The 26,463-nt window shown below is 38.7% G+C and overlaps 1 protein-coding gene across 1 annotated transcript in view; it reads right to left on the minus strand.

Annotated features, from left to right (window-relative positions):
* RNF111 (ring finger protein 111) overlaps positions 1–26,463 on the minus strand; it is a 95,807-nt gene that overhangs the window by 34,080 nt on the left and 35,264 nt on the right. The window contains exons 2-3 of the mRNA XM_008139180.3: positions 12,347–13,239; positions 4,316–4,442 (exon numbers count right to left, since the gene is read on the minus strand). Of these exons, the coding sequence (XP_008137402.2) occupies positions 4,316–4,442; positions 12,347–13,220 (1,001 nt within the window). The 5' untranslated portion in view covers positions 13,221–13,239. The remainder of the gene's footprint in view (positions 1–4,315; positions 4,443–12,346; positions 13,240–26,463) is intronic.

Here is a 26,463-nt window from a genome sequence, read left to right on the forward strand (position 1 = left end):
TGCAACACCCCATTATAACTGGAGGAATATCTGCAATTTGTAGCCTTAAGAAACATCACTTGTTTCAACTGCTTTGTGCTTTTAAAGTATATAATCCACAAACCCTCAACACCTAACTTTTATCATCTTTTAATCATATGTATGGTGTTGTATATACGTGTACCTAAATTTCTTACCTGTGTACATTTCATTAAAAGTATTTTTAACGATTCACTGTAATGATCTGAATGACTGAGGATACAGAGGGATGAAACAGTACATGTTTTCAGAAGGTGGGGTGTATGTAGTCGGTGTTTTCTTCTGCCCAAGCTGGATGTAAAACTGCTTATAGGCTTAATGTTACCATGCATGCAAAGAGTGAGCCAAATTCATTAATATTCAGTTCATCAGGGGTGCAAACTCAACCATTCAGAAAAGAATTCAAGAGTTTAGAAAAGGTTCAAATGAAGTAACAGGAGTATGAAGATTAATTCCTGAGACACAGTAAAAAAAGGACAGCACAGACCCTAGCCAGTTTGGCTCAGTGGATAGAGAATCAGTCTGCAGAATGAAGGGTCCCGGGTTCAATTCCAGTCAAGGGCACATACCTCGATTGCAAGCTCCAGGGCCCTGGCCCTGGTTGGGGCTTGTGTGGGAGGCAACCAATGTCTCTTTCATAACAATGTTTCTCTCTCTCTCTGTCTCTCTCTCTCCTTCCCTTCCACTCTCTAAAAATCAATGGAAAAATATCCTAGAACGAGGATTAACAAAAAGAAGCCCAGCCAGCGTGGCTCAGTGGTTGAAAGCTATCCTATGAACCAGAAGATCAAGGTTCAAATCCCAATCAGGGCACATGCCCTGGTTATGGGCTTGATCCCTAGTGTGCGGTGTGCAGGAGGCAGCAACTGAATGATTCTCCCTCATCATTGATATTTCTATCTCTCTCTCCCTCTCCCTTCCTCTCTGAAACCAGTAAAAGTAAAAATAAAACTAAATAAATAAATAGGAAAGCACATTCCAAAAACTATATGGACTGAAACATGACAGTAAACAACTGTCTCAGGATGAAATGGTTTTGGATGAGGATCGGGCCTAAACGGGCAGTCGGACATCCCTCTCACAATCCAGGACTGCTGGCTCCCAACTGCTCGCCTGCCTGCCTTCCTGATTGCCCCTAACCTGCCAGTCTGATCACCCCCTAACCACACCCCTGCCAGCCTGATTGATGCCTAACTGCTCCCCTGCCAGCCTGTTTGCCACTAGCTGCCCTCCCTTGCAGGCCTGGTCCCTCCCAACTGCCCTCCCCTGCTGGCCATCTTGTGGCAGCCATCTTGTGTCCACATGGGGGCAGCCATCTTGTGTGTTGGAATGATGGTCAATTTGCATATTACTCTTTTATTAGATAGGAAGGATAGAGGCCTGGTGCATGGGTGGGGCCAGCTGGTTTGCCCTGAAGGGTGTCCTGGATCGGGGTGGGGGTTCCCTTGGGGCATGGGGCGGCCTGGGCTAGGGGCCTGTTGTGGTTTGCAGGCCAGCCACGCCCCCCGGCGACCCAAGCGGAGGCTGGTATCTGGGATTTATTTATCTTCTATAATTGAAACTTTGTAGCCTTGAGCGGAGGCCAGGGCTGCAGAAGCTTGGCTTCCTCCACCACCGAGGGCAACTCAAGCCTCCTGCTCTCTCCAGTTCCATGGCTGCCACCATTTTTGTTGGGATTTATTTATCTTCTATAATCGAAACTTTGTAGCCTTGAGTGGAGGCCTGACCCGGCCAGGGTGTGCAGAAAGCTTGGCTTCCTCCATTGCCGGGGAAACCCAAGCCTCCTGCTCGCTCCGTGGCCACAGCCATCTTGGTTGGGTTAATTTGCATAATCACTCCTGATTGGCTGGTGGGCGTGGCTTGTTGGTGTAACAGAGTGATGGTTAATTTGCATATCACTCTTTTATTAGATAGTATAAGGAAAATAAATATGGGTCATGAATGAGCACTATGTGGCTCTTTTTTTGTTACTGTTAATCCTCACCCAAGGATATTTTTTCCACTGGTTTTTAGAGAGTGGGAAAGAGAGAGAGATAGAAATATTAATGTGAGAGAGATACATCAATTAATTGGTTGCCAACCGCATGCGCCCCATCTGCGGCTGGGGATCAAACTTGCAAGCCAGATATGTACCCTTCAATGGGAAACAAACCCAAGACCCTTCTGTGCACAGGCCACACTCTAACCATTGAGTCATGCCAGCCAGGGCATAGTGTGTGCCTTTTTCAAGATCACTGACCATTACTGTGATAAATACATCTGCTTGAACATTAAGCATCTCCATGACAAGAAAGATCTTCAGTTCCACAAGGGAAAACTGAAGGTCTGTAATTTTAGCAATCCTTGTTGTTCATAAAAACTCTGTCATAAGCGCTATGCACAGTCAACAGGATAACACTGGCACATACCATGGAGTATCAACTTTTCTCAGAGTCTGGGAAATCATTTAGAACTTAAACAGGGATATATTATACAGTGGTCTCTTCCATGCCATTAGAAGTGACACTCCAATGGGAAAATGGCTAGTGGAAAAGCACATTCTAAGTATGCTTTTGTTATTGTTGTTGTTAATCCTTACCCGAGGATATTTTCCCATTAATATTTTAGAGTGAGTGGAAGGGAAAGGGAGAGACAGAGAGAGAGAAACACTGATATGAAAGAGAACATCGATTGGTTAACTCCTGCATGGGTCGTGACCAGGGCCAGGATGGAGCCTGCAACCAAGGTATGTGCCCTTGACTGGAATCAAACCCGAGACCCTTCAATCCACAGGCTGACGCCCTATCCACTAAGCCAAACAGGCTAGGACCTAAGTATGCTTTTAACAAGCTTTCAAAATAAGAATTTTTTTTAATCAATAATAAAATGAATTAAAATACAATGAGCAAATGTATTTCTAAAATCATTCTAACACAAAAATTAAGATTCATCCATAGACTTGGTGTATCAAATGTAAGACAGAAACACTTCACTGCTTCTCTTACCAATATTTGTAATCATCTAAAAAGCACAAGATGAATACAGTGTATAATATAGTATTAGGGTTTTCCTCCTTTTTCTTGTTTTTCTTTTTTTATTTTTTATTTTGGAGGGGAGTGATTCTCAAAAGGGCAATGTCATCTCCAGTTATTTATCAAAATAAATAAGAATTTTTCATTCATTTATTAGTAGAGCGTAGATAAAATTACTGAGTAAAGGACAAAAACAGGTGTTTTTTTTTTTGTTAATCTTCATCTGAGGATATTTTGCCATTGATTTTAGATAGAACAGAAGGGAGGGAGAGAGGCAGGGAGAGTGAGAGAAGGAAGGAAGGTGAGAGGGAGAGAGAGAGGGGTAAAGAGACAGAGAGAGGGAGAGAAAATCGAAGTGAGGGAGACATCGATTGGTTGCTTCCCACATGAGCCCTGACCAGGGCTGGAGACCAAACCTGCAACCACAGGTACATGTCCTTGACTGGGAGTTGAAACCTGCGACCCTAAGGTGGGCAGGTCGACACTCTAACCACTGACCCACACCAGCCAGGGTCATAAAATACTTTATACTAGGTTGACCTAATAGAACAGCACAAATTTTACTGGTATCAATGAGATCTTGAAACAAGTAGGTTAATATAAAAAAGAAATATTTTATCAATATTCCTTAATATTTTTCTTCACTTTTAATTTTAGTATCATCCCCAATACTTATTATTAACATCTAGATTTCAAAGGAGTTCATGAACTCTTTGAATCATAAAACAAACTCTATTTTCTAAAACACTAAGTAAAATTACTGTTTTTCTAGAGTACTGACTCTTAACTTTCACTGTATACTTGGGATGCTTAAAAAATACTGACCCCTAATATTCTGGTTCAGTTAGTCTGGGACACAATCCAGGCAATAACATACCTTTATTCTATAACCTCCCAGGTGAGCCTAATGTAGCATGGTGTTAAAACCACTAATCTGTCCCACCAGTGTAGCTCAGTGGTTGAGCGTTGACCCAGGAACCAAGAGGTAAATAGTTCGATTCCGGGTTAGGGCACATGCCCGGATTGTGGGCTCAATCCCCTGTCAGGGGCGTGCAAGAGGTAGCCGATTGATGATGTTTCTCTCTCATCAATGTTTCTTTCTCTCTATCTCTCTCTCTAAAAAATAAATAAAAACATATTTTAAAAAAAGAAAAGCACTAATCTGGTATATACATACTCAAACTAGGTCTCTAAAAAATGGTAAAAGATGCAAATATCTGCAGTATAAATGTTTATATACTTCTACTTAAAATTTCAAATATACAAACTAGCAATTAAAATCTTACCGATAGCTTTCTCCAACTGTTACAATCTCCACTTCACTATCAGTTGAGGTAACATTAATTTCTTCATTGGCAGCGACTTGGGGAGTAGAGGAAGCTTCTATCACCACAACATCTTCATCAATACTTCCTGGAAACAAAACGAAAAAAAAACATTTAAAGGGCATCTGCTATCTTGCTAATTGATGTACAAAAACTTTTATTTTGACTTTGACTATAAAATTCATTACAAAAGTAAAAATCTTATGTCAAAATGAAATGTTTTTTAAAAACAGCTAAACATAAAAACAGTAGTACCTATTCTCTTGACCTGTATGTTTTCACATTTATTTCCTCTTTTATAACTTTTGTTGGTTCTCTACAAAATTTTAGTGGTCTCCATATGAATTTGTATATTATATAGAGATATCAACACTGTTATATCTAAAGAACTGATTTTAAGATTTTATAAAAGGTATTCACATTCTATGATATTTATCCTCTACTCTCTAAAGTAAAAATACAGCCGAAACCGGTTTGGCTCAGTGGATAGAGCATCGGCCTGCGGACTGAAGGGTCCCAGGTTCGATTCCGGTTAAGGGCATGTACCTTGGTTGCGAGCACATCCCCAGTAGGGGGTGTGCAGGAGGCAGCTGATCAATGTTTCTCTCTCATTGATGTTTCTAACTCTCTATCCCTCTCCCTTCCTCTCTGTAAAAAATCAATAAAATATATTTAAAAAAATAAAAATAAAATAAAGTAAAAATACATTTGCTATATATTTTCTCCAAGGTGGTAATTTTCTGTGATATAGCATTCTTTTAAGAAACACACATATTAGTTTTTGAGTTTTATATGCTATGAAATGTATCATTTTTGTACTTGTTTTTTTCTAAATTATTCTGTTTGGAAAGTGCTTCCTTATTTGGAGAATGGATATATACTATATTTGGTTCAAGGTGTTTCCTTAATTATTTCATCTAGAACTAATTTTTGTTTATAGTATTAGATAAGATTATAAATACAACTGGCCCTGACCCTCCCTGCCATTACCAAACCATTTCCTAAAAAAAATCCTTCCTTTTCCCCCATTAAATTTTGATACCTCCCATAAATATTCTTATGTTTTAGGTGATATTTTGAAGCCATTTATTAATCCCCTTTGACCTAGATTCTTGTGTCAGAGTAATACAATATTTTTAAAACAGCTTTTCTGAGGCATTAATTTCATAATTTAAAAAAATCCCATAACCAAGAGGTGAAAGCAAGCCAAATGTCCATCGGTGGATGAATGGATAAACAAAATGTGGTACAGACACAGAATATCATCTGGCCTTAAAAAGAAAGGAAATATGCCCTGGCAGGTATGGCTCAGTTGGTTGGGTGCCATCCTAGGCATCATACTGTGCATTGAAAAGTTGCCGGTTCGATGCCCATCAGGGAACATGCCCAAGCTGCAGGCTCAATACTCAGTAGGGGGGCATGCAGGAGGCAACCGATGGATGTTACGTTCTCACATCAATGTTTCTCTCTCTCCCTACCTCGCTTTCTGAACATCAATAAACTATCAAAAATATTTTCTTTTAAAGGAAGTAAATATTATTACATACTGCAACATGAATGAACCTTCAGGACATTATGCTAAGTGAAATAACACATTATGCTAAGTAAAATAACACAAAAAAACTGCATGATTCTACAGATCCATAGAGAAAGAAAGTAGAATGGGTTACCAGAGATGGGAGGGAAGAGAGAAAGGAAAGTTGTTTAATGGGTATTAAGTTTCAGATTGCAAGATGAAAAAGTTCTGGAGATCTGTTTCACAACAAAATGAATACATTTAACACTACTAAACTGTATACTTAAAAATTATTAAAACAGTAAAAAAAAAAAATTATGCTCCATTACTTCTCTTGCTCTAATTTTTCACAAATCTGGTACTGAATGTCTTTATTTAAACACTAGAAGCCCAGTGCATGAATTTGTGCACAGGTGGGGGGTCCCTCGGCCTGGCTGGCAATCGAGGCCTATGAAGGGCCGGCCGGGGGGAGGGTCCCCAGGAGGTTGGCCAGCCGGTTGGGGGGCCGGCCAGCCAGGGGGAGGGACTGTGGGAGGTTGGCCAGGGAAAAGGACTGAGGGAGGTTGGCTGGCTGGCCCCGATTGGGGCCATCGGGGGAGCCGGCAGGCCAAGGGAAGGGGCCACGGGAGGTTGGCCAGCCGGGGGGGGGGGGGGGGGGGGCGAAGCTGTGGGAGGCTCCTGCATTGAGTGTCTGCCACCTGGTGGTCAGTGTGTGTCATAGCGACTGGTCGACCGGTTGTTCGGTCATTAATTGTTGCTTAGGCTTTTATATATAGTCTCCTCTCTTCATTCATTACTATCACCTGTCAATGTTAAGGTCAACTAAGAAAGTGTAAACTTGTAAACTACAAATCATGTTTGTATTAAGAATTTTCTCATAATATGAATATTGAAAGCTAAAAACTACACACATTTTAAGTGTACATTTTACTGATCTTAGTAAACTTTTAGAGCATAAGCACCTCATTCCAGTTTTAGAATATTTCCAACACGCTAAAAAAATCCTGCATGCCCTGTTTCAATCAATCATCATCCCTCCCTATATCCCTATAACTGACCTATTTTCTGTCATTATGGATTGGTATCTTCAAGAGTTCTATAGAAATGGAGTCACACATTATATACACTTTTGTATGTATACTCAGTTTATTTACTTTGAGATTTATTCACGTTGTTGTATCAATAGTGCATTCTTTTTTATTACAGAGTACTATTCTATCATGAATATACAATTTATTTATCCATTCTTCTGTTGATGGACACTTGGATTTCTTTCACTTTTGGCTATTTTACAAAAAAAAGGTTCTATAAACATTTGTCTATAAATCTTAGAACATACATGTATTTTCATTTTTCTTGGTTAACTATTGAGAAATATAATTTCTAGATACTATGGTAAATTTATGTTTAACATTTTAAAGAAATGCCAAATTATTTTCCTAGGAGGCTGTACAATTTTACATTGCCACCAGGAAAATAAGGGCCCAAGTTTCTCCACAACCTCATCAATAACTGTTATTACCTTTTTTATTATAATTGTTCTAGTGAATATATAGTGGTACCTCATTGTGGTTTTGATTTCTATAACTAATGATGTTGAGTATTTTTTCAAGTGCTTAATAGCCACTTTGATGATGTCTATTCAAATCTTTTGCCCGTGTTTAATTTGGACTTCGGTTTTATTGTTGAGTTGTTAGAGTTCTTTATATATTAAAAATACAAGTCTTTTATCAGATATACTAGTTATAAATATTTTCTCCCAATCAGTAGCATGTCTTTTTATTTCTTAATGGTGTTGTTAAAGCAGTCTTTAATTTTGATGAAGTCCGAATTAGCAATTCCTTTTATGAATCATGCTTTTGGTGACATATTTTAAAAATTTCTACCCTGCCCTGGCCTGTTTGGCTCAGTGGATAAAGCATCAGCCTGTGGACTGAAGGGTCCTGGGTTCGATTCTGGCCAAGGGCACATGCCCGGGTTTCAGGCTCGATCCCCAGTAGGGGGCGTGCAAGAGGCAGCTAATTAATGATTCTCTCCCATCATTGATGTTTCTATCTCTCTCTACCTCTCCCTTCCTCTCTGAAATCAATACAGAAATATATTTAAAAATAAAAATAAAATAAAAAATTTCTACCCAACTGAAGGTCACTCCTATGTTTCTTTTATTTATTTATTATTTTAAATATTTTTATTGGTTTCAGATAGGGAGAGAAAGAGAGAGAGCGGAAGAAAAAGGGAGAGAGATAGAAACATCAATGATGAGAGAGAATCACTGATTGGCTGCCTCCTGCAAGCTCCCTACTGTGGATCGAGCCAGCAACCCGGGCATGTGCCCTTGACTGGAATTGAACCTGGGACCCTTCAGTCAGAAGGCCAATGCTCTATCCACTGAGCCAAACCGGCTAGGGCCATGATCCATAACTTTTGTGTCTTACATGATTGTAAAAGGTCTAAATTCATCTTTCTTGCATATGAATGTACAATTGTCCCAACCCCATTAGTTGAAAAGACTAGAATAATTCTACTTTGATACCTAGTAGACTCAGGTTTTCCTAATTATTATACACAATTAGAAAATCAAGGGGAAAAGAACAAATTCTGAGTTTTGGACTAGAGTGGCATTAAGCAACAATAATGAAGTCCTGACATGTCTAACATTCATTCCTTCATTCATTTATCATTTATATAAACATATATGTATATATGCTATATAAATATACAAAATATATATATTTATTTTTCTCATCCAAGAATATTTCTTGTCATCTACAAAAGTCATCTTTTATAAATCTCTAGAAAACCTGTAGGGTTTGGTTTGATTATAAAGGTAACTCTTTATAAAGCTAAATAATTTTATTCAGAGGCCAAATAAACTATTAAGATTATTCATATACTTTATTCTCCTTGCTGCTTTTGTACACGAGCTCTCTTTTTCATATTTTCTACTAGTATGTAATCCATTGATATTTTATATTCATTTTTATTCAACTCATTGGACTCTTGCTTACCACAATGACAACAAATGGTTCAACACTCTTGTCACTGAAATTTATGCAGTCTACATTCCTTCACCAAAGGTACTATTCCTTGGCAACCTTGAATTTCATCTCTAATACATCTCTACATCACTAGACATCTGTACCACTTCAAAAGCTGGCCAGTATCTAGAGGAGGTACAAGTGCATGACAAGGTTCTACAACATATTCTCTGGTACTCCAAAGAGAAGAACAAAACAGGCACTGATAAATCATAGAGGTAATGAAAGATGTTCTGATTTGGAGAGTGTTAATTTTGAATATTTCATAATATCATATTTATATTTTGAAATATTTGCAAATCATTATCAATTAAATAGGATAATTAAGATTTAACAATTATGAGATAGGCACATTTTTGAAGTAGTTTCAAAGTTCTAAAGATTATACACATAGACATACTGAAACATACTAGTACTGAGGTAGGATATATTTTTAATAGCATAAATATATCTTATAAGCAGAGAAAACAAAATAGCAGCACTCAAGTGGCTATTTAAAATAATATTCTAGATTCAATTTCTAAATTACCTTCTCAATTCTTGCTTCATAATCATGTACATGATGCAGCTTAAGGTAGGAGTACAAAGGGAATCATATATTTATAAATAAAACACTATGAATTTTTTTTTAAACTTCCCTTATTTTAACTCACCAACAGGACATTACCATTCTACAATGGAGAAAAATCTACATCTATATATCAGCTCTATTAGTGATTTTTCAGCATGTGTGTACAAGAAGTTTCTTTAACCTTTTGCACTCGGGTGTCGAGATTAAAATTACTCTTTGAATGTATCAATAATTTGAAATATAAAAAAATCCAAATAAATAAGTTTGTATGAAAAGAAACTCCAGTTTTTTATTCTACTGCCACGCTTTGTAAAATCTGGGGTATTTAAAAAATTAAATCCCGAGTAGAATAAAGGAATCGAGAAAACAGCAAGCGAGTGCAAATTTATATAGTTAAGCAAAGTCAACTACAAATGTAATGTTTTGAAGTTCCAATGATAAATGATACAAAGCTAGTTAATGCATTAAAACTCAATTTATATAATTTTTTATGAACAGAGATTGTGTAATTAAAGATTATATAAGTAACTCACTTAAGACACTCTTTGTTCTATTGCTTAAATAATCACTGTTTTTCTAAAACCGATATTTATAAGCATAACTTCAGGAGATAAACTGCTAGCATGCCCTCTCCGGTTTGGCTCAGTGGAAAGAGCGTCAGCCTGAGGCCTGAAAGGTCCTGGATTCGATTCTGGCCAAGAAATGTACCTAGGTTGCAGGCTCAATCCCCGGCCCTGATCGGAGTGTGTGCAAAGCAACCACTAAATGTGTCTCTCTCACATCCATGTTTCTCTCTCTCTCTAAAAATAAATGAAAAAATATCCTCAGGTGAGGATTAACAAAAAGAAAATAACTTTACTTCTGGGTAATAAGACTGGGACCTAAGAAAAAGAGGTAAAGTTTTATTTCTCATTTTATCATTTCTTGGTACTTTAAAAATTCTATACCATTTGAATGTTATTAAATAATTTTTTTTTAATACAAAACACTGATTTAGAAACCAGAAAATATCAGAAGTCCTTGGTTTCAACTTTTGGATTTGGATTTCCAGAGACAAGCATTTAAGGATAATGTCTGAAAATAATGTAACTCTTCCAAGAAAGTAATTAAAACACCACATTCTATAAGTATTAAACAAGATTTAAAAATAAACAACAGAGTTTTCATTTATCTTGAATACCTGAGAATATATGAACTACTTTCTTCCTAGAAACAGACAATGATACTGACCTAGATTTACTCTACTCTCATGTCTCCTACAAACATCAGCTCCTTGGAACTTCTACATCACATCACCAACCATCCTGCCTCACTGATTTCAAGTAGAAACTGGGCTCTGCTGCTCCCTCTCCCCACACTCTTCACATTCTACCCAAATGAGAAAAATGTGAAATGTGACAATTAAGCAAGACAATTCCCATTCTCATTTCCCTCTTTCTTAATGGTTGCTGTAACCCTTTCCCAGCTGTAGTGTGATCTCAATAAACTCTTTTTAAAACAAGTATTTGAGTAGGTTAAAAAAAATGAACTGAACATGGCTAAGAGTAAAATTAAAAACAAAATTACTGGTCAGGGTATGGAAAGGGAGTCTTTGAAAAGGAAGGAACCAATGAAAGAGAAAAGAGGGAGTAATGGCATATTTGCAAAGTATTAAAACGGGCTCTACCTTTAAAAAGTAGGACATCAGGTAAAGACTGAGAAAACTTTGTGCCAGTATTAAAAACCATAACCTGGTGTGCTCTCCCTCTTGTGAGCACACGTCGAATTTCCCTTTTCTTCCCCCCAGGTGCAATACCTTTGCCTTTCTCCTGAGCTCCAAGGACCCTTCTTCTGCCTCTTTAACTTGTTTCCTGAGCCTGCACAAGCCCAGCTGGCTCACTTCTACTAGCTCTGTAACTTTCTAAATAAACTTTTTCTTATAATTTGAAAATACAAACAAACAAAACCCATAATCTTAGCCCATTAAAAAGCTCTCCCTACCCCCCATTTTCTTATACGTTCACAAGAAATTAACCTTTTCCCTCAGCTCAGACTTTACTCCTAAAAATCTTTTCATCAACTTCTTTTAAATTACAACAAACTGTAAGAATTACAACATACTTCAAAGACTGTACATAAACTTATTCTAGTTAAATATAACATTACTGAGGAGAGGGAGAGAGCACACGCGAGCTAATCTATAAATTCCATTTTAACTGATTGGTCACATGCTCTACTGAGCATTGTCAGGATTAATGTTTGTGTTCTAATATTAGAATAAAAATTACCTCTCAAATACTTGAAATTATTTTTCAGTTATAAAGAACACGACAAGTTAATAGTAACCAATAAGAATAGAGTACTTAAAAGAAAAATAACTTGTCTTTTTTAGTGACTAGAATTGCTTTTACTGTGGTTAAATGTGAAAGGAATCCATCACACAGCTATCTGAAAAAGTATTCACAAAAGTTAAACATACTAGCCCTGGCCAGTGTGCCTCAGTTGGTTGGAAGGTCGACCTGTACACTGAAAATCGAGGATTCAGTTCCTGGTCAGGGCACATACTACTCAGGTCTCATGTTCAATCTCTGGTCAGGGTGCGTATGGGAAGCAACTGATCGGTGTTTCACTCTCACATTGATGCTTCTCTCTCTCCCCCTCTCCCTCTCTCTCTAAAATCAATTTTTAAAAAATCATACTTTGTACTTAGAATTGGAGTCATGGTTTAATACTATAGTTGATAATTTACTTATATGGTTTAAAAATAAAAGTTAATAGAGCCTCATACTCCATTTAAATACAATGAAATCACTAAAATGTAGAAGAAAATAAGCACAAATACAATGTAATAGCTTCCATGTTTTACTCAATTTAAGAAACATTTTTACCTGAGGGGGCAGCTGCATTGTTTTGGTGGTTTTCACTGGTAGAAACAAACAAATCATCTCCTTCAGTTGATGAGCTTGAAGAGGATTCACTGCTGAGGTCATTTTCACTGGAACTACTAGAACTGGGGAGCAATGCATACTTTCTTCGGGCTAACACTTCTCGTTTTTTCCTCTGCATCAATATCCTCTCTTTTTGTTTCTGTGTCCTCTGTGAGGAATTGTTTTTTACAAATCTCTTTCTGCATGGAAGTCTCCTTAATGAACTGCTATGAAAACAGGGTCTTTTCATTAACAATCCTGAAACAGACTCTGTCTCAGTGGGAGGCCACTTTTGGGACCTTGCACTATGAGTTCTACTTTTAGCATTCAAAATTGACTGGGAATGTCTTACAGAGAGTCCTTTATCCTCATCTGAAGTCACAGTATCAGAATCTCCAAAATGCAGACTAGATGAAGGAGAAGAAAGACAATCACTAAAAGAGGAATCATTGTCTTTATCACTTGGTGCTTCTAGGTGTTGCCTCAATCCTAATACTCCCTGGTTTTCTTTAACACAATTTTGCATGTATGAAGGGCCAGCCTGCTGGCTTTTGCGTTTTTTCCTCACAACACTTTTTTCTTGCTCTTGTTGGTTACCATTCATGTCCTTCTCTTGTTTTTGAGAATCATCACACAAATGAGAGAATTCATTCCCCACTTTACTATTAATCATCTCAACTCCTGTAGGAAAACTTTTGGCTGCCCCAATGGGCTCTGGATGCAAGAGGATCTCTTTCAGACTCTCCTGTGTCTTTGGTGCATCAGAAGGAATCTCACTCTTCATATCCACTTCTAAGGTATAGAGCTTGCTATATTCAGGAGTCCATTGAGACATGGGAAACTATAAGGAAGGCCTAGAAGACAAAATCAGATAGTAAAAAGATTGTTAATGTGTTATATTATACTATATAATTAAAGAGTACTCAGATTCCACTGAAAACAGCCCTGTAACAGGGCAGGATTGCCTTTTCCTCATCAAGATATAAAATAGTTGTAATACGTCATTTTACTATTCTTATAAAACATTTTCCTGTTACCTCTACCCATATACCCAATTTTTAGAAATAAAAATCAGAACATAAGCCTACTTGAAAACTTCTGTTAACTAAAAACTGATCTTACTGTATCTCTTCCTACCTTTAGGAACGTAACACATTTTGTTAAACTCAAACAATTTTTTTCAAAACCTAATATAGTAAAAATGGATTTAAAAAAATAGAATTCAAAAGACTTTGACTATTCAGCAATGCTTTTCTCCTGGTATCACATTTTAAAGTGATACTGATATTAAATATTTCTGAACACCTAGGTGGTTGCTATGTTAGATGGATTACTATAAATAATGAACCAGTAGGAATATAGATTTTCTTCCCCATGGGTCTTTCTTCCTTCATACTAGTCTATTATCTAATGACAGTCTGAACTTACCGATAGACAGTAGGTACAACTACATTTGAGAGAGTTTTACTTACTAACAGGAAGACTCAAGCCAAGACAGTGAGTTGCTGAAGATTATTCATTTAAAGCAGCAGAGCAGAACATAAAATCAAACTTCCTACAGTTAATCTAAGTGTATCTAAATAATTTAATCATTGAAATGATGAGCTGTTGAACAAAGTGACTTGAAATTAAAACATCTACTACATTAATGCAATGTATATACAAGAATGGTGATACTGTAAAAGCTGTAAATATCCTGACTCAAAATGGAACAAATTCATTAGAAAGGTAGTTAATGTGGCAAATAGAAAGCTTTACTAGCCCGTTCGGTGTGCCTCAGTGGTTGCGTATCAACCTATGAACCAGGAGGTCACAGTTCAATTCCCAGTCAGCACATATGCCCGGGTAGTGAGCTCGATCCCCAGTGTGAGTTTTTATGTCATTGTTGATATTTCTATCTCTCTCCCCCTTTCCTTTCCTCTCTGAAATCAATAAAATTATGTATTTTTTTTAATGTGAACATATGGGCATAGCAATGCACAAATTGAAAAGGCAGTCAGTAAGACAGGAATCACCATAATTAAATGAAAGAAAACACAAGTTGCAATGATAAGGCACAAATATGTGTGATTTAAGATTCAAGGGGGCCCACTATAATGGCTATAACAAAAAATACAGATAACAAGTATTGGCAAGGAACCTTCATATATGGCTGGTAGGAATGTAAAATGGTATAGGCACTTTGGAAATCAGTTTGCAAGTTCCTCAAAAGATTAAACACAGAGTTACCATCTAATCCAGCAATTCCACTCCTAAGTGTACATCCAAGAAAAATGAAAACATACATCCACAAAAAAATGTACACACAAATATTCATAGTACCATTAGTCATAACAGCTAAAAAAGTGTAAACAATACAAATATCCATCAAATGATGGATATAATGGATTATTACTCGACTAGAGGCCCGATGCACGAAATTTGTGTAAGGCTAGGCCTTCGCCGCCCCAGCTGCCTCGCAGCCCCAGCAGTTGGGGCCCTCACAGCCCCGGCTGCCTCACGGCCCTGCTCCCCCTCCCCCCCACTCCCACCCTCCCACTCCCGCCTGCACCTGCCTTGGCCTGGCCCTGCCTGCATCAACCACCACACAGCCCCAGTTCCCCAGTTCCACAAAGCCCCCCATCGATCGCCCAGCAGACAGTGTGGCCTGGGCCTCCCTCTTTGGAGCGATCGCAGAGCCCCCCGAATGATTGCCCCACTGGCCAGTGGCCTGGGCCTCCCTCTGCAGGATAATCGCATCACACCTGCCTTGGCTGGCCTGGCGCCAATGTGTGTCATAGCGTGGTCGTCGAGAAGATCGTCTGGATGGTTAGTCGTTAGGTTGATTTGCATATTACGCTTTTATTATTATAGATAATCAAAAGAAATGAAGTACTGATTCATGCTGCAATATGACCAGAACCTCAAAAACACCAATCTAAGTAAAAGAAACCAGTTATAAAAGACTGCATAAGTTAAGATTCCTTTTATAGGAAATGTCCAGGATATGCAACTGTATAAAGACAGAAAATAGATTATTGATTGCCTAGGGCTGGGGATATTCGAAGGAATGAGGTATGAAGGCCAAAGAGCATAAGGTTCATTTTGGTACACTGAAAATGTTTTTTTAAATCTTTGAGAGTATTACAGATGACACCATCCTCCCCCCGCCCCTCTCCCCCTGCATTAGTCCCCTCCACCTAGTTCCTGCCCCACCCCAGGCCTTCAACACCCTATTGTCTGTATCCATAGGTACTGCATATATGCCTATTAAGATCTTTGGTTAATCTCTTCCCAACACCCCCTTCCTTCTAGGATTCGTTCCATGTTTCATGCCTCTGGTTCTATTTTATCAGGTGTTTTGGGTTTTTTTGTTCATTAGCTTCCTTATTCATTAAATTTTATTTTTAGATTCAATTGTTGATAGATATGTACTTATTGCATTTTATTATTCATATTTTTTATCTTTTTTCCCCCTTCCTCTTCTTAAGAATACCCTTCAACAGTTCATCTAATACAGGTTTGGTGGTGATGAACTCCTTTAGCTTTTTCTTTATCTGACCTTCAATTCTAAATAATAGCTTTGCTGTGTAGAGTAATCTTCGTTGCAGGTCCTGGCTATTCATCACTTTGAATATTTCTTGCCACTCCCTCTGGCCTGCATAGTTTCTGTTGAGAAATCAGCTGATAGTCATATGGGTGCTCCCTTGTAGGTAACTGTTTTTCTTTTTCTTTTCTTTTTTTTTAAAATATATTTTATTGATTTTTTACAAAGAGGAAGGGAGAGGGATAGAGTTAGAAACATCGATCAGCTGCCTCTTGCACACCCCCCACTGGGAATGTGCCCACAACCAAGGTACATGCCCTTGACAGGAATCGAACCTGGGACCCTTGAGTCCGCAGGCCGACGCTCTATCCACTGAGCCAAACCAGCCAGGGCAAGTAACTGTTTTTCTCTTGCTGCTTTTAAAATTCTTTGTCTTTAACCATTGGCATTTTAATTATGTATCTTGGTGTGAGCCTCTTTAGGTTCCTCTTATTTGGAACTCGCTGGACTTCCTGGACTTGTAAGTCTATTTCTTTCACCAGGTAAGGGAACTTTTCTATCATTATTTCTTCAAATAGGTTTTCCATTTCTTGCTCTCTCTCTCTCTCTCCTCCTTCTGGCACCCCCATAATGCAAATATTGGTACTCCAGAAGTTGTCCCAGAGGCTCCTTACACTCTCTTCATATTTTGGGATTCTTTTTCTTTTTGCTCTCCTGATTGGGTGTTTTTCTGCTTCCTCATATTCCAAATCACTGATTTGATTATCAGCATCCTCTACTCTACTGTTGATTCCCCGTAAATTATTCTTTATTTCAGTTAATGTACGCTTAATTTTCACTGGTCCTTCTTCATGTCTTTGACATTCTCACTAAGAACCCTGAAAGTAAGAGACTTAGTGAAGGCCCTTAAAGCTCTCAGTAAGATCCTTGAGTAAGTTTATACCATTGTTTTGAACTCTATATCCAGTAGTTTGCTTGCTTCCATTTCATTAAATTCTTTTTCTGGAGATTTCTTCAGTTTTTTCATTTGTGACATGTTTCTTTGTCTCTGTATTTTCGCTGCTTCCTTGTGTCTGTTTCTATGTATTAGGTAGAGCTGTATGTCTCCTGGAACTGGTAGAGTGGCCTTGTATAGTAGGTGTCCTGTAGGGCCCAATGGCTCAGCCTTACCAGTCACCTGAGCTGGGCACTCTAGGTGCACCTGTGTGTGGGCTGTGTGCACAGGCTTGTTGTAGTTGAGCCTTGATTGCTGTTGGTGTCACTGGGAGGAATTGACCACTAGGCCAACTGGTTAGTGAGGACCTGCTATGACTACAGTGGAAGAGCTGCTGTGCAAGAGACACCCCTATGGAGCAGAACTTGCTTCAGTGGGGGTTTGGTGCTGAGTCTGCCCCTTGAGTGTGTCACTTGTGGATGTGTAGAGTTGTAATCTGGTATGGTCTGAAGCTGTTCACCAGGTGCACTGGCTCTGGGGCCTCCCTGGAGGTGCAAAGTCAGCCACTGCCTGGGGCCACCCAGCAGGAGCTACAGGGATCTTCATATGGCTTCTATTTGTGTTGGCTTGGAAGAACCCAGGTGAGGCAAAGCTGTGAAGCAAGGCAGGCTGGTGCTATGCCACGTCTTGGACCTCTTACTTATAGGTATGGGGCACGCTGAGGCCAATTGCTTGTTTTAGAGATTTTAGGAAAGTCTGAAGCCTGAGCCAGGACAAGCCATTTATATGGAGAAACCACTGCAAACAGCTTGGGTGGGGCTGCAAGTTGGATGGGGCAGGGTCTCAGGAAATCACCAGGGTGAAGCGAACAGTGTGAACCATGCTGATAGAAACTTCAGATATGGTTGCCAGTCAGCTCTGCGACTAGGGAGGTCCCAGCACAGGAACAATGGTTCCTGCAAGCACCCCCCTCTGGGAGAAAACTACCCCCGAGTTCTTGCCCCAATACCAGATAATCCAGTTCCTCCCCGTATGTCCCTGGTTCCCCCAATGGAGCTCAGAGGGAGCGGGATCATGTAAGTTCGTGCACCAGGTCTTTAAGAGGAACTGCCTGGGACTCCAGCAGCCTCGCCACTCAGCCACAATCCCCACTGGCTTTAACAGCCCAAAGTTATGGGGACCCTCGGGCTAGGGGTCTGGTGTGGGACTGGGATCCCTTGCTTCTCACAGGAGGCCTTGGCAGCAGTGATATCCCTCCCAATTAAAAAACAAAAAAAAAAAACACCACACATGAAGTGTCAGACCAGCCTGTTCTGTGCCTCCACCCCTCCTACCAGAATCAATGTGCTTTCTTCTTTAACTCTCTAAATGTAGGACTTCCATTCAGCCAGATTTCAGGTGGTTCTGTTGTTCTGTATTTTCATTGTAATCTTAATGTGATTGTGGGAAGCAGCAAGTACCTGCGTTCACCTACACCAATATCTTGGTTCCCTGAAAATGTTTTAAAATTGATTGTGGTGCCCTAGCCAGTTTGGCTTAGTGGACAGAACGTCAACCTAGGGACTGAAGAGTCCCGGGTTCGAATCTAGTCAAGGGCACATGCCTGGGTTGTGGGCTCGATCCCCAGTAGGGGGTGTGAAGGAAGCAGCCGGTCAACATCGATGTTCCTTTCTTTCTCCCTCTCCCTTCCTCTCTGAAATCAATAAAAATATATAAATAAATAAAATTGATCATGGTGATGTTTGTTCAACTCTGTGACTACTGTAAAAACCACTGAATTGTACCCTGAAAAGGGGAGAATTGTATGGTATGTGCATTATATCTCAAGAAAACAGTTGCCAAAAAATCAAGAGGGCAAAGATCAAGTGTTCTGGGCATCATATAACGATGAACCCTTTTTTTGATCAGCATCAAAAGAGTCATGTCATTCTGAAAGAACTGGGATTCTTCCAGAAGTCCATCACTCCCAGGAGTTGTGTTGAGTTGGATCTCTGAGAAAAGTCTTTATATGCTGAAGGAAAAAAAATTGTTTTAGACTCCTCATCCTTAATTACTAAGTCACCCTCTGGGTCTTGGTAATGGAGATTCTGAGAGTATCTTGCCAAAAGGACAGATAAATTCTGAGAACAGGAATCCATAAGTGAATTTACAAAGAAGTGATTCATAGCATAATTTATAAATTCAATTTCTTTTCCATCAGTTTGTGCCCCAAAGCCAAAATAATGAACTCTTTATGGTTAACTCTGCTCTGCTTTCTGGTGAGTTTCTTTTCCCAACCCTGCTCATTTGGAGGGTTGGAGAAGGAGTAAGGGAGAGAGGTGGTGTATGGTGTGGTGTGTTTGTCTATACAACAGTAACTGTTCTCTGAGTTATGTTATGCAGTCATTAAATGCAAAATTAACATCCCATATTATTTGAGATGTTCCCACCAAGGGAGTACAACTTCATGCTCTATTTTGAATTGAGAAAAAGAAAATATGTTCATGAGAAAAAAAAAGGAAGAAAAATATCATTACTACATTTTTTAACTAAAAAGGCAGCAAAACTAACATAAAGAATCAATAAAGAACGTTCTGAACTATTGGCTATTTGATAAAATCATAATCTAGTCTTTGATTTCTAAAAAATTTATTGGCTGATATAATTTACAAAGGAGGCAAGTGTATACTAGATATATGTATTTCCTTGGCCCTAGTATGACTAGTTTCTATTATACATTGGTTCAATACTGGAGTCCTAATACTAGTGCCTCTTGGTACTAGTTTGAGTCAATTGTTTTTTGCTATTAGTATGATGGCAGCATACTAATTACTCCTGATATTAGTGTAGGATAACCACTAGTAAACCTTGTATGAAAAAAAGCACAATAAACATGCTAACTTTCAGAACTAAAAATTAGGGTTAGGATTTGGCAAATTACATTATAAATTAAATTTATGTTAGCATTAGGTGAGTAAAATCCCACTAAGATTACCAATACAACTTAGATAAATTCACTTCTAAACTGGTTTAAAAACAGTCATTATTGAACCTTCACTACCAATGATAAATATAAATACTTAATAAAAATTTGATAATTACTTTTATAGAACGCTAAAGGAAAAAGATTTTAAAAGAAATCCGTAAGCTAGCTTTGCATTTTTCTACAAAAGTTTGAGATTATCAGAAAATGAACTGAACATATGTCCACTGTTTATGTTTTTTTATATAAGTAAGTGGAAAATAACAGTATTTGTATCACAGGAATCTTACTTAGGGCATATTTTAAAATTTTAATTACCTTTTACTGGTATTTATTTTACTATGTGCCAGTTTAAGTGCCTGACAGAATACTCTCTCCTGCTACCTAAAGGCTTTATAACCACCACTACTTATAGATAGACAAATGGACAATATACTTTATTACATATTCCAAATAGTCAAAATTTCATTAGCAAGAAAGATATTTCCCCAAAAGAAGCATCATTCTGGGCTCATAACTATATTAGTAAAGAATCCAAAATAAACTAAATTTGTTAGAGAGTTTATTTTTCTCCTATAGGTATAGGAGCACATACTCTAATAAAAAGGAAGGAAATAATTTGATAAAACTTATTAGCAGATAGTAATTAATTTGCAGACTGATACCTGGTAGAAAGAAGGAAGTTATACTTAGAATAACTATTGTGAAACTGCCAAGACTTAAACTCAATTTCTTTTAGGAGGCTAGATGTAAAATAAAACTGTGGAAAAAGACCAACAGTCAGGGCAACCTACCCTGAGTAGACAATAAAATTCAGAAGATAGACTATTAGCTATTACCAAAAGATATATTTGAATTCTTGTTGATCAAGGAAATCAAAATGAAATAAATAATTACAGATAATTCACTATAAGTTCTAAAAGAGGAAAGTATAGATATGTTATCAGAGCACCAGAGAAAATAAGACTTCAAGATAAAAAATCACAGAACACTAAAAGCTGCACTTACTGAACCAAGAGTTCCAACAGGTCTATGGTGCATTATCAGGGACTGCATAAGATATTGGATCAACATACTAACATTCTAAAAGCAAAATCACAAAAGATCCTCACAGTGCTAACCCTCAGAGAATTCAGAGATTGAGGAAAGAGACAAGTACATATTACAAAGCGCCAAAGGAAAGATATTACAAGGACACTTAACTAAAATATCAGGGATGGTGAATGGGGGAGGTTTCAAGAAGGAATTCATAATTTGTGGGATAAAGAAGAGTCAGACAATAGGATAACAGTACAGGTGGGGGATAGATGAAACAAAGAGGCAAGACATTCTGAAATATTAGACAATGATCACACCTTGAAAAACTCTTAAGCTAGAAAGTTGCATCATTCTAGTTGCACTTTAGTTGGACCATCTGATAATATTGTGTGAAAATGAATTGAGGTGGGCCAAAACAGTACGCAGAACAAAGACCAGTTAAGAGGTTATCGCCATGTAAGATAAGAAAATATAAGAATAGACAATAACAGGCTAGTGACTGGAGCAGGGAAAGGACAAAATCCAGAGATAATTAAAGACAGAAATACTAGGTTTGTATTAAACTTTGGATAGGAAATACCTATAGGTACCATCCTAGTCCAAACTACCATAATCTTTTACTTGTACTACTGGAACAGGTTCCTAATTTTCTTATTTTTACCAACAATTCAATGCTATTCAGTAACTTGGGTATACCCTAAGACTAGTACAACCAGAGAGTACAATCCTGCTAAAAATTTTCCAGTAGTCTCCAAATGTTTCAAAAATAAAATCCAAACTCTTTACTATAGCTTATAACACTGTTTATGGTCTCATGCTCATCTGTCTCTTAACTCCTCACCTCTTTATTCACTAGATTGCAGTCAAACTGGCCTTCATTCCATTCTTGAACATGGCAAGACTTCTCTGCCTCAGAGCCTTTGCACTTGTGTTCCCATGCCTAGAATGCAGTTTTCAAAGATTTTTGAAAGGCTAACTAACCTTTGCTCACCATTCAGGTCTTGGTTTAAATGCTACCTCTCTGGAGAGATCTTCTCTGACTGCTCTGTGGCAGCCATGGGAATGTGGCTTATAGACTTCCAAATACAGAGAGCTTAATTGATCAAGAGCCCTATCTGCTATGCTCTGAAATCCATTACATTTGCTCAAAGTCACACTTCTCACAGGCTGCACCTAGCCGATGACTGAGGGTGGCAAGGATACTAAGTTAGGCCTATACTTGGAGACACAGGACTCCTTCAATGACTGACTTTGGATCTAGGACTCCGATGACCTTGAAACTTCCTTAGACTTCACCCAAACTTTCTTTCCTCTCATTCTCTACGGGCAAGATCTGCATCACAGTCTGATGACTCTGTTTTGTATAGCCCCCTCACTTTCTCTCAGACACATCGCCTAATAAAATCTTTGCACATTGTGCATCCAAGGACAATACAGACAAACCTCGGAGATATCGCAGGTTTGGTTCCAGACCCCACAATAAACAGAGCATCGCAATAAAACAAGCCACACAAATTTTCTGGTTCCCAGTGCATATGAAAGTTATGTTTAGCCCTGACCCATGTGACTCAGTTGGTTGAGGGTCATCCCATGCACTGAGGGGTCGCTGGTTCGATTCACAGTCAGGGCACAAAACCAGATTGTGGGGTTCGATCCCTGGTCCCGGTGCACAACTGAACAATGTTTCTCTTTCCCTCCCCCTCCCTCTCTCTCTAAAATCAATAAAACATATATTTTTTTAAAAGGTATGTTTACACTATATTGTATTCTATTAAGTGTGCACAATAGGTCTAAAAAAACAATGTACATAAATTCATTTAAAAAAATACTTTAGCCGGAACCGGTTTGGCTCAGTGGATAGAGCGTCGGCCTGCGGACTGGAGGGTCCCAGGTTCGATTCCAGTCAAGGGCATGTGCCTTGGTTGCGGGCACATCCCCAGTGGGGGGTGTGCAGAAGGCGGCTGATTGATGTTTCTGGCTCTCTATCCCTCTCTCTTCCTCTCTGTAGAAAAATCAATAAAAATTTAAATAAATAAATAAATAAAAAAATAAAAAAATACTTTATTGCCAAGTATAAGTGGTATGGCCCAGCTGGTGTGGCTCAGTTGGATGGGCATCATCCCTTTACCAAAAGGATGCTAGCTGGATTCCTGGTCAGGGCACATGGCCCAGATGCAGGCTCTATCCCTGTTAAGGGGTATGTAGGGGGCAGCCAATCAATGTTCTGCTTTCACATCGATGTTTCTCTCTCCCCTTCTCCCTTCCTCTCTCTCTAAAAATCAATAAAAATAAAATTAAAGTCCTAACCGGTTTGGCTCAGTGGATAGAGCATCAGCCTGCATACTGAAGGGTCCCAGGTTCAATGCCGGTCAAGGGCATGTGCCTTGGTTGTGGGCACATCCCCAGCAGGGGGGTGTGCAGGAGGCAGCTGATCGATGTTTCTCTCTCACCGATGTTTCTAACTCTCTATCCTTCTCCCTTCCTCTCTGTAAAAAAATCAATAAAATATATTAAAAAAAAAAAAAAGATAAGTGCCATTCATTTGTACACTAAAAAGATCTGGGTTCAAGTCTTAACTCTGCCCCTGACTAGTTGTGTATAACCTTGGGCAGAGTACTTAAAGTCTCTAATAACTATTTCTCATCTATAAAATTGGGATAATAATAGTATCTACCTTGTACAATTGCTTAAAGGAATAAATGAGAGTACCTAGCAAAATGGCTATTATTAATATCTTTTCTAGAGGAGCAGTTACATATGTAAAACATATAATGTTTAGGATCTTGCCTTATATCTAGTAATAAATGAAATCCTTAGAGTCAAAGAAGGGCATAAAATCCACTGCTCCTACCAAACCTTAAAGTACAGAAATAAAGGGCTAAGTTTCTTTGGCATGAAACCCGTGAAAGCAAATCATTCTTTTTTTTTTTTTTTTTTTTAGCAAATCATTCTTACAGATTCTCTTTTACTATGGAGGATTCAAGTTTGAGAAGGTAAATGTTTCAGCTCCTTAATTTCTAATACTAGACAGTCTACTTTTAGAAAAAGATAAATATATCTCAAATAACAGGTTTTATTGCTCAATGAACTTAATTATTATCTTGTTTAAAGTATTTTAAAGTTCCTACTAAGTATTAGTCATCAAATAAAAGCATATCTAACATCTATTTAGGTCTCCTATCAGTACAAACTGGGTGGAGTTCAATTTATTACACGGTGTACTGCTCTGGCCATGTTTGTTATTATCAGTAGCAAAATGAAGGGTGTATCTATCCTGGCAAGCCTGAAGAGTAACTGGGAGTCAGTTTCAACTAGTTAGGAAGACAGTCCTAAAAATGTCTAATATTTCTGGTATGAAAACCTGGACTCTGAAATGTATACTGCATCATGAAATATGAGATGTAAAGATATTGCTAATTATCTATCATATAAAATATAGTCTATCAAGAAAATCTAAAAGAATCAACAAAAAAAGACCCACATGCAAAAACTATAAAACTGTACAATCCTCATACATTAAAAGACACTTCATTTGTGCCCTGGCCGAGTAGCTCAGTTGATTGGAGCATCGACCCATACAACAAAGGGTGGTGGATTGAATTCCCAGTCAAAGCACATGTGGGTTTGATCTTGATCCCCAGTTGGGGCACATATGAGAGGCAACCGATCAATGTCACTCTGTCTCTCTCTCCCTTCCTCTATCTAAAATCAGTGAAAAGATATCCTCAGGTGAGAATTTTTTAAAAAGAGAGAAAAAGACACCTCATTTCTGAATGAGCAAAGACTCTAAATTGACTCTGAGTAAAAATTAAAAGAAAGCCATCCTTTTTAAAAATATAAACATAAATAACATCACCATGGACATGGTTAGGTCTTTAAAAACATTGTATTTATTTTTAATAGTCAAAATACATAAACCTAAAAATAAATTCATATTGATTGCATAGTTTCTCAGCATTTTGTTAATTGGAACTTTCAAAGTAAACATTTAATTTAAAAATAACAACTGTACAGTTATATATATAACTAAAATGGAACTCAAGTGTTTTTATTCCATTTCTTCATCAAGCTTCAATTTTTACAACTAAGATAAAATTAGGGTATATCCATAAAGTTTTAAGCAGCCTTTTAAAATAAGGTAGGCTCTGCACAAACTGATATATAAAGTACAGATAATTGTTTTTTGTTTGTTTGCTTTTAAACTTACCCAAGGAGTGAGGATATTTTTCCACTGATGTTTAGAGAGAGTGGAAGGGGTGGGGTAGAAGGAGAAGGATAAGAGAGAGAGAGAGAATATTGATGTGCTCAGAGACACATCGATTGGTTGCCTCCCACTAGTGCCCAGCTGGGGATTGAAACTGCAACCGAGGTACATGCCCTTGATGGGGAATCAAACCCGAGACCCTTTGGTCCATGGGCCAACACTCTACCCACTGAGAAAACCGGCCAGGGCTAGATAATTGTTTTTGTAAGCAGGTTGCAAATAAGATGGTATAATGATCCTTTTTTATAAAACAACTTATGTTTTGTTTTTAATATATTTTTATTGATGAGGGGGAGGGGTGGGGGAGGGGAAGGAGACATCAATGATGAGAGAAAACCAATTGGCTTCCTCCAGCACGCTCCCACTGGGGATTGAGCCCAAATCCTGGGCATGCACCCTGACCGGGAATAGAATGCTGACTTGGTTCACAAGTCAATGCTCAACTACTGAGCCATGCCGGCCAGTCTAAAACAATGTTTATATATTCATGGGGAAAATACAGAAAAATATACACTTAGGCCCTAGCTGGTTTGGCTCAGTAGATAGAGCATCGGCCTGAGGACTGAAGGGTCCTGGGTTCGATTCCAGTCAAGGGCATATGCCCAGGTTACAGGCTAGACTCCCAGTAGGAATTGTGCAGGAGGTAGCCGATCAATGATTCTCTCTCATCATTGATGTTTCTATCTCTCTCCCCTCTCCCTTCCTCTCTTGAAATCAATAAAAAATTTAAAATATACATATAAAAAAAGAGAGGAATATGCAAATTAGCCAGGACACCATAACATCACAACCAAACAGCAGGGACCTGAGGCTGCATGTCGCCTGGCCGGGGCGAGGGACCTCAGGCCGCACCTCCCCCCACGCCCGGTCCCGTCCCGGCGGGGCTTGACAGAGACCTCAAGCTGCACCCCCCGCCCGGCGGGGCTTGACGGGGGTGGGGCCGGCCGGGTCTGGGTCTCCTGCGTATTCGAAGCTCGTGTGGGTGGTGGTTGGGGACTTGACTCTAGGTCCCGCGGCACACCCCAGACTCTGACAGAAGATTTTCATATACATTTTACTTCTGACACTTCTATTATAGAGAAAGGGCTGCCCTAACTGGTTTGGCTCAGTGGATAGAGCGCCGGCCTGCAGACTCAAGGGTCCCAGGTTTGATTCCAGTCAAGGGCATGTACCTTGGTTGCAGGCACATACCCAGTAGGGAGTGTGCAGGAGGCAGCTGATCGATCTTTCTCTCATTAATGTTTCTAACTCTCTATCCCTCTCCCTTCCTCTCTGTAAAAAAATCAATAAAATGTATTTTTTTTTTAAATAGAGAAAGGGCAAATAGCAATATTAAAATATTTCCTCTAATTAA

Source organism: Eptesicus fuscus, chromosome 5 (assembly GCF_027574615.1).
Source record: "Eptesicus fuscus isolate TK198812 chromosome 5, DD_ASM_mEF_20220401, whole genome shotgun sequence".
Classification (NCBI taxonomy): domain Eukaryota; kingdom Metazoa; phylum Chordata; class Mammalia; order Chiroptera; family Vespertilionidae; genus Eptesicus; species Eptesicus fuscus.